Consider the following 9,963-nt stretch of genomic DNA (forward strand, 5'->3'; position numbering starts at 1 on the left):
GTCTTTCCCCCTGCTTTTTTTATTCATTAAATTTTCATTTAGTTCATCCACTCTACAAGGAATATTTGCAATCCATGTCTCTGTGTGCTGTCTGTCCTGTAAATATACACATCTGTGCTGTAAATATACATGTCTGTCCTGTAAATATACACGTCTGTGCTGTAAATATACGTCTGTCCTGTAATTATACATGTCTGTGCTGTAAATATACATGTCTGTCCTGTAAATATACACATCTGTGCTGTAAATATACGTCTGTCCTGTAAATATACATGTCTGTGCTGTAAATATACATGTCTGTCCTGTAAATATACATGTCTGTCCTGTAAATATACATGTCTGTGCTGTAAATATACGTCTGTGCTGTAAATATACATGTCTGTGCTGTAAATATACATGTCTGTCCTGTAAATATACATGTCTGTGCTGTAAATATACATGTCTGTCCTGTAAATATACATGTTTGTCCTGTAAAACAGGTGCAGGTCTGTCAGTGTTTCCTCCCTGCTGTAGCAAACTGACATAAATTCAATATCGGTTACACTTTGTAAGTGTGTGTGTGTGTGTGTATATATATATATATATATATATATATATATATATATATATATATATATTAAACTTCAACATGATTAAAGTTTAAAAAGTTGTCAGTGTTGTGTCTTAACCTCCCTCTACTCTACATCTGATGATTCACCTTGCTGTGGCAAATAGAGAGTGAATGGAGGAGACCACAGAGGAGTTATGATGGGAGGTTTCTAGGCTCGCACACACACACACACACACACACACACACACACACACACACACACACACACACAAAATTGATGAAGGGTTGTGCGGCGGGGGAGAGGGGCTTGCTTGTTATATATTTTGAGATGTGGGCCAGGAGAGTGCTGATTTGGAGGGTGACTCTTTCATCTCCTCAACCCCTCATCTGTCTCAGTACAGATAAGAGTGTGGCACTGGAAATGACAGTAATGGTGCAGATGTAATAAAATACCTGAGAAAGAGGGTGGGAGGAGGAGGCAGAGAGGGGAAGTATGAGGGCGAGAGAGAGAGAGAGAGAGAGAGAGAGAGAGAGCGAGGGAATAAGGCAGGTAAAGCAATGCAGAGATCTGCTGCTTTGCACATGAGAATCACCCTGAAGTCATTCACTCATCTTCACCTGCTTTACCCAGATCAGCAACTTAACCTCGCTCATCATCAGTTGGTGAAGTCGTCAAAGAGGACCCCTGAAAAGTCTACTAGCACTCTGAGTCTGACCTGATATAACCTGCATCTCCAACCTCAGGAGAGGAAGGGCTGGGACGTCCTTCACATGATTATTATTATTATGAAGTATTATTATTATTATTATTATTATTATTATTATCCCATTTGCAGATGTTAAATTAAATCCTGATAACACACTAACTCATTTATTTGATGCAAAAATCTATATTCACAATCTACGGATGATAATGCGTTTGGGATGTTTAATCACATTGACAGAAACGTTACCGGAGACATTTATCAACTTCAACTCTGCTGTTACGAAGTAAAGTGGGGGGGGGGGGGGGGGCTACGAGGATAAAAGGTTGTGTTTAGTGGTAGAACTGCATTTTTAAGACGTAAATGCTCGGAAAATCAAGACTGTGGTATTGACGTATATTAATTACGGATGTTATTTTATGCCTTTAACTGAAAACACGTTCAAAACCACATTTGAGACAAAGGAACCAGACGTTCCGCAACGGAAGTCCAGGTTTGAGATTTGATTCCTGCACCACTCGGTTTGGATCCCATTTGGATCGTGACGTTTCCAGCCACTCTGAGACGCCTCAAGGAAAAAAAAGAGCCTCTCTGGTTCCATCAGGACGAAATGTTACTTCCAATGAGATCTGATAGCCGAAGAAGGATAAAGAGATGAGGTGGGATGGATGACAGCAGGGACAGTGACACCTAATGAGCTGATCAAACGATTGCGGTGGATGAGATGGCGGAGCAGAGTGATGCCACGTTGAGCTGTCAGGGAATTCCTGCTCTCCCTCTGATCCACAGCTGCCCCTGCTCTCGGTTTTGCTGATCCACGTTTTTCTCTGGTCTGGTCTGCCCTGACCTCCGACAGTCCCGCAAACACAAACGGTTCCTCTGCCCTTTTAATTGAGTCACCTCGTGACATTGGCCATCCATCTTCCTTCCCTCGTCTGTCAGATTCACCCCTCAGATACAAAACTCACCACAGTCATAAATTAAATTCAGCGTGCAACGCGTAAATCCTTGAAAAAGCCTCTTACTTCTGGCATTGTTACGCTTTGAACTGTTCTTGTCAAATTATCTTTCTTTTGTTTGGTTTAATTGGATCTCCCTCAATAGACTGCCGGGTTTTCAAACGCAACTAATTTAAGAACCAAGTGGTTAAGTAGGTTGAGTTTTTTTTTTGTGTGTGTGCTTATAACAGTGGGCGTTTTCTTTGTGCCTTTCCAGACAACGATCAATAACTGAACATTCCTGGAGGTCACATCCTCGTTAGAATTGTTTTCTCTGGTAAATTTGTGTCGGCCGCATCCAGTCAGAGAGCATCTACATCCTTCCCACCTCAGTCACTTGTCAAGCCAGCGATCTCAATTATTCACCACCCGTAAAATAATGAGGGTTACTCTGGGATGACTCAGACGTTGGCTGTCAACAGACACACAAATACGCCCTAGTGCACAAGCAGAAACTGCAGATTACTCATTTTTTAGAACCACTACAACACAGAAAGACAGCAGAACAAGTCACCGATGAAGGAGTTGATGTAGAGCATATATATATTGATAGATAGATATGTAGAGAGAGAGGGAGAGAGAGAGAGAGAGCCTTGTCCCTCTTCATGTAAAATATCTATATCAGCACAGAGTCGTGCATTTGTTACCAGCCTGCTTCCAGCTCAGCACTTTACATCAATTTATTTATCCCGGTTCTCAACTACCGGCTCGTTTCAACGTAGCTTCTGTTGTTTTGGGTTTTTTTATGTGATGTGATTTTAATATGCCTTGTCTGAATGATACGAGGCTTTTTAATGTGTTTTTTTCTCTTTTCACTCCCTATAACTCCATATATAACACTTTCTTCTTGACTTTGAATGTTTGTCTATGAGAGTCTTCTGATCACGCAAGCAGAAATACATCAAATACATGGTATTTATAGATGCAGTACATGCAGTATGAAGTTTATCCAGACGTCATTTAGTGAAATACCTAAATGTGTGTCAGCCACGGCTGTTTTAAATTCAGATAAATAATGAATATTGGAGTTATCACGGGGCTGCACGGTGGTGCAGTGGTCAGCACTGTGGCCTCACAGCAAGAAGGTTCCAAGTTCGAGTCCCGGCTCGGTTGCGGGATCTTTCTGTGTGAGTCTCCATGTTCTCCCTGTTCCTGTGTGGGTTCTCTCTGGTACTCCAGCTTCCTCCCACCGTCCAAAGACATCAAGAGGGGACGAGGCTGATTGATACTCTAAATTGACCGTAGGTGTGACTGTGAGAGTGACTGGTTGTTCGTCTCTGTGTGTTGGCCCTACCATGGACTGGCGACCTGTCCAGGGTGAACCCCGCCTCTCGCCTGTAGATGCTGGGATAGGCTCCACCCCCATGACCCTTACTAGTAAGGAATAAGCAGAAGATGACGATGGATGGATGGAGTTATCACGGTATATTTATGACTATTTGGAGGTGTGCTGTTTGTCTTTGTATCTCTGGGGACCCATCTCGTGATCGTGGTGAATTTTGATGATCTTCATTGTCCATCCATCCATTTTCTATACCCCTTATCTGTTAAATATCGTGGGGGGGGGCTGGAGCTTATCCCAGCTGACATTAGGCGAGAGGTGGTGTTCACCCTGGACGGGTCGCCAGTCCATGGCAGGGCTTGGACATGGTCTTGGGAGGGAACTGAGGATCGAACCAGCGACCCCTCTGTTGATGGCCACTCTACCTCCAAGCCACACCGCCCATGAGCTTTATTGTCATTCATAAAACACACCAGACGGGTACAAATCAAAATGGAATCAGTTCCAAGGGGCTATTTATTTTCTTTAGGCTACGACAGTTATAATTCAAGGTTGTGCTGTAACGAGTGGGAGGAGTCGCTGAGAGACGTCGTTGTTCGAATTAAACTTCCTGAGTAAGTCATCAAACATTCTGGAAGGACACTTATCTTCTCACACACACGCACACACACGCACACACACACACACACGCACACACACACACACACACACACACACACACAAAAAAACACAATTTACAGCCTTGAAAAACCAACAAAGGTGCCTGCATTTCGTCTGTACAGCAGAAAAACACATACATGCTCATTAAAGTCGCCTCTGATCTGCCTCGCTGTCGCCTGTCGTGATCGTCAGAAGATCTTCTGATAAAACCAAAGACTGTAAAGCATACAGAAGTGCCCTAATTGCCAGTGTAATAAAAATACACGACAAAATTGAGTGTTTTTTTTTCCTTTTTTCTTTCCTTTTTTCTTTCTATAAAAAATATTCAGTTATGCAAAACTTTAAGTGCTGCCAATCTGAAGCTGGAGGCTCTGCAGGCGTATACCTACCAACAGCATCACAAACCGTTTTTGCTTTTGAATTATTCAGCAGAAATATGTCAAGCTAGATATGTGGCCGAGCTACGGCCTCCTTTGCTCCTCCCGACTCTTAATTAAATGTGCCTGGGAAAACAAGTCAGTTAGCGTATCCTTTCATTTCCAGCAGAACGCTTTTGAAGGTGTCATTTTACATAATCGCAACGGCATCGCTTGGATTATTTAATTGTTTTCAATATTTAAAAGACAAAACGACAGAGCACGGATGAATAACGTGAGCGTGACTCTCCAATGAAACCTTGCATTCTTTAATGTAATGTCCTTGGGAAATTCTCGGTTTGGTTGTGCACGTCAGGCCTTGGCACAGCAACTCCGTCTTCTCGGGACAATCACTCCATCCAGAGGCTTTTAGATGGCGCTGATACGACTTCTCAGAATTGTTGTGTTGCCTCTTTATTTGCTGCTGTTGTGCCTCAAGTCTTAATCTGGGAAACAATCTAGATCTCCATGTCCTTCATTTTATCTCTCTCATTTCTTTCATCTCTGTGTCCTTCCTGCTCTCTCTCTCTCTCTCTCTTCCAGCCTCCATTAAGGGCAAAAGCCGGATAGTTATTGGCTCCACCTGCATTCTCCTGTATTTTAATCATCTTCATGGCTCAAGGATCTGTTAAGGCGGCGTGTGTTGATTGGTTGAAGACAACAGATCTGACGCACAACTACTCAAGGAAGAAATTACTTCTTGGTATTTGTTACGCTTGTTTGCTGCAGATTACAGGGAATGGAATCCTCATCTTTCTCTACACTGAGTCGCTAACTTCCCACAAAAAGTTGATCTTTTGTGTCGGATTCAGGTTTGTTTGTTTTTTTCCCACTTAGTTAAACATCAAAGAGTCATTTAAATTTGGACTGAACTTTTACCGGAGATCTGTGACTCCCCCAGTGCTGATGACAGTATGGCATGAGAGGTTTGCGTCAAACTAGCATCACACACTCGGCCCAGCGCTGGGATCAGTGCACCACCTGAGGCCTGGAACTGACAGGCAGCTTGGCATGCAAGGGCAGCTCAAATGTAATATTCCCTTAAAGGCAGACTAAATATTAAAGCGAATAATGGAGGGAATTTGCTGCTCTTATTCATTTCCCCCTCGAAGGAAGCGTGAGGAGAGTGAAGACGTGTGGCTTGGACTGGGACCGTCCTCAAGGATGACCAGTCAAACGCCGTATGTGTACAGCAGAAAATCCGCTCTGTGAATAAAGAATCAAACCCTGGCGTGTTTGATCTCTGATGAAAGACGCCTCTCTGATGCATTCGCATCTCCACATGAGCTCAAACTCAAAGATTAATTCATTCATTTCCAGCTTCCCCCCGGTACACAATTATGAAGGGATATGAGCAGCTAAATGGGGAAATTGGTTCTTTTTTTCTCTTCTAATTTGTTTAATTTAGCAATTTGAAGTAGAAATAGTAAAGCCATGATGGGGACAACGCAAGGAAATACTGCAAAAATAAACATTTAGGCTTCCATTTTATTCCCTGTGTAGAAGCACAGTGACTGATTCCTGCAGCAGGCGACTGTCCTTCATGCTTCCAGGGAAGAACAAACTAAGTTGACCCCAATTATCCCGACTCCACCTTGGCTTTTAAAAGGAGACAATAACAGGAAACTGCTGCCCTTCAGGGCAGCAGGGCAGCTCCTTCTGATCTGTTGGGGATAAATAGTCCTGCTGGATAGCAACGGTGCTGCAGCTCCCAGGGATTCACGTCTGACACAGCGTTTGTTGTCTTTTACAGCTGGAGAAATCTCTCTACATGAGTAGAGAGTACATGAGAGGCGTAGCCTCGCGTTTAATACAGGATAGAATAGGATGAAAGAACGACACTGACTATGCAGCCTGCATTGATGGTGTGTGTGTGTGTGTGTGTGTGTGTGTGTGTGAGAGAGAGAGAGAGAGAGAGAGAGAGAGAGAGAGAGAGAGAGAGAGAAAGAGAGAGCCTAAGAACAGTTAATTGGGGGCAGTCATGTCCCTAATTGGACAACGTAGATTAGAGGTTAAGTGAAGGAGAAAAAAAAACTCTCCTCATATTGACAATAGTTTTCTTCATAATTTATGTTCATAATTTCAACAAATTCTCCGTTCAGGTCTCCAGAGGAGAGACAGAATAAAGGACGTGTGAAGGTGGGGGTAAAGGCTGCAGTCGGGCGATCAAGTACCCAGATTATCAATAGACATCAGGTGAGTATTAAGTCATGAATGAAGGAACGAATGGACGAGGCTGGTTTATGGCCACGGTCACAAATCCAAGCTCGCTAGAAGATGTGAGAGTGTGGCGAGGAGGACGGAGTTAAACTCAATTCATTACTGGGATGGTGGACTTGATGAGCGAGGCCTCACGGGCAGATTACAACTGTTCCTCCGGATCATGATGAGGATGATGACATTGTGTGAAATTTGATTTAACGTGGCCTGAAACGCTGACACGCAACAACAAATAAGAGCCAAACGGGGAGCCACGCAGGCTCAACACAGGATGCTCCTCGCTGACATGTTTCATTGGTCCCTTAATACGGAGTGTGCATGCAGCACCAAGCTCTTCCTGGCTGGATAATCTGTTTAGGTGGCAGCACACTAGAACCAGACCACTCAGCCCGGGGACATGTATTAATGATAATATGTCTAAGTTATGCAGGCAGAGCAGCTACAACCTCCAAATCAAAGGAGCAGGTTTTTTTTACTTTTATTTCCGGAAGAAAGAAACCCAAGAAGAGCAGTGGGGTGAATCACTGGAGAGCATCCATAAATGACACCGTCATACCGCAAACAAGGCTTTCCAACTCCAGGCCAGACAATTACTAATCCATATTCATGTTAGTTTTGAAGGCTGCGCCCGTGAGGATTCTCATAAAGTGTCGTGCTGCAACAGCAACGTGGAGAAGAAAAAACAAAAACAAAAAAGTACTGAGCAGAAATCACGGGATCGGTGTTTGACTCATGTCAGCTTTGACAGACACGCAACGCAGCCTTGTACTGCTGACACGCAGATTCACGGGATGAACTACAAGAACCGGCTTCTGCAACCTGTTACCGCCACGTCTCGCTGCTGTCTGGCTCCTAGCGGTCGGCGGGGAACTGCTGTCCCCGGTGCTGAACTGCGGCTCCGCGGCTCGTCCAGCACCGCGCCGCGGCATCTCACCCGTACAGCAACCAGTGTGGAGGGCGCATGGATGGATAAAGCTGCTGGCTGGGATAGATTTCACAAAGATGATACACACAATCACACACACACACACACACACACACACACACACACACAGAGGGAAAAAAACAAACTCTGCAGGCTTTACTTACACAAAAACTCCGAACAGCAGAACTCGGATGCCGATCTCCAGAGCCAGTTCGCGCATGTTTTTCCTGCGGTCCGGGGGCGACACATTCATGGTTCTCAGATAATCCGTCAAGTGAGGCGCACAGATGCGGAACTCCTGGTCACTTCTGGATCTCGCTCACTTTTATAATCCACCTTAACAAGGCGAGCGCTTCCACAAGCGGCGCTCCCTACTCACACTCGCCGCGCGTCTCCATCACGACTCGGTCACCTGGAGCTAGTCGCCCCCCCCCTCTCTCCCTCCCTCTCTCTCTCTCTCTCGCTCTCTCTCTCCTGTCTCCGCTCTGCTGTGTCAACCCCCCCTCGGGCGGGTTTCTTTATTACAACTCCGTGGCTGACAGCTGCTCCTTTATCAAGTGAAAGTCTCCTTCCTTCACACGATCAATTACTTAAACGGGGCTGGAGTTGTGGAGCGCAGAGGGATGAGGACGGCAAATACAGAGGGTCATTAGTGTGTGTTAGTGCTGGGCAGGAAAGTGAGAGGGAGGCTGCCAAGTGAAGAGAGACTCCGAGTGTGTGAGGAGTCTCTCTCTCTCTCTCTCTCTCTCTCTCTCTCTCTCTCTCTCTGTGTGTGTGTGTGTGTGTGTGTCTATGATTGAAACCAGAAACCATCCATGAATGCAACTCTGTCTTCTTATCTTGTTTGCCCCTAGAAAAGAAGGAAACATCACCTGGAACAAACAAACATTCTATTAAAGACGCCTCCCAGGACCAAAGATCGTTAGCTTTAGCTTCTAGCTACATTTACGTGGCTGGTTCTTTCTGCCAAAAACCCAACCTGAAATTTAGCATTTCTTGACTCACAGTTGTCTCCGAAATGATTCAAGTCTGAACAAAACTAACAGAGAAAATTATTACAGAGGCCAAAACAAAAATGTAATAGTGTCCCGTCAAGCTTCATGCTGTCGTAATAATCCAAGCCCCGCCCACTGAACGCTGACGGTCAGCTGAAGACATCCTGGCAGCTGCAGTTCTTTCAAAGCCACACAAATTATGTATCAAACAAAGCTCAGATCTTGTTTTTTTAGTTGTATGAATTAAATAATATTTTGAATAAGTTTGAATATTTCATAAATGTGCCTTCTACTTAGCATCAAATACAAAATAGATCCGCTCTTTCAATTTGCTAAAGGAAGTTTTAGTTAGAAGTTTAGTTTGAAGGGTCTCTGAAAGAACATCAAGAATATAATTTGAAAAAAATAACTCAATATCTTGCTTTCATTTACAACAAGAAATAAAGTTTTTATGAGTAAAGGCTCTTTTTAATCTTTTATTCAGATTTCCAGCTAAACTGTCGCAATTGAAGGGGAGAGATGGTGATCGTTCAATGTCCCACTGCTAAAGGGGGGAGGAGGCGGGTCCAGACAGCCCATTAAAACTCTGCTTTGTTGAAGATAATTAAATAAATACTGATGCCTTGTTACTTGAATGGCAAAATACACATTTTGGGTGAAGTATCCTTTTAGGGCGGCACGGTTGTGCAGTGGTCTTTCTGTGTGGAGTCTCCATGTTCTCCCTGTTCCTGCTGGGTTCTCTCTGGTACTCCAGCTTCCTCCCACAGTCCAAAGACATCAAGAGGGACCAGGTTAATCTAGACTCTAAATTGACCGTAGGCCTGACTGGGAGAGCCAGTGGTTGTCTGTCTATATGTGTTGGCCCTACCATGGACTGGTGACCCGTCCAGGGTGAACCCCGCCTCTCACCCAAAGGCTGCTGGGATAGGCTCCACCCCCTGTGGCCCTTAACAGGATAAGAGGTAGAAAATGGATGGATGGTATCCTTTTAATTACTCTTGCTTAATCACAGTAAACGCGGAGGGGCGTTCATGACCCTCCTGCTGCCTCAGTGGTTGGTCGAGTCAATCCATCCATCAACACAAGCGCAGTCCTCACCGCTCAGCCTGACACTTGATATTACATTACTGTTCAGGGAAGTCCTGGTCTCCATCTGGTCCAGTCGGGCCTGTCTGAGGAATGTGGCACCTGGAGGCAGTCAGACGTCGTTAAA

At 44.6% G+C, this 9,963-nt stretch overlaps 1 protein-coding gene across 1 annotated transcript in view; it reads right to left on the reverse strand.

Moving 5' to 3' along the window:
* Positions 1-8,168, reverse strand: part of plpp4 (phospholipid phosphatase 4) — a 44,727-nt gene extending 36,559 nt beyond the window's left edge. Inside the window, exon 1 of the mRNA XM_086180329.1 lies at positions 7,920-8,168. Coding sequence (XP_086036455.1) covers positions 7,920-8,008 — 89 coding nt within the window. The 5' untranslated portion in view covers positions 8,009-8,168. The remainder of the gene's footprint in view (positions 1-7,919) is intronic.
* Between the last annotated feature and the right edge of the window lie 1,795 nt (positions 8,169-9,963).

Source organism: Aulostomus chinensis, chromosome 16 (genome assembly GCF_037954235.1).
Source record: "Aulostomus chinensis isolate RoL2024-O1b breed Wild chromosome 16, RoL_Achi_v1.0, whole genome shotgun sequence".
NCBI classification, from domain to species: domain Eukaryota; kingdom Metazoa; phylum Chordata; class Actinopteri; order Syngnathiformes; family Aulostomidae; genus Aulostomus; species Aulostomus chinensis.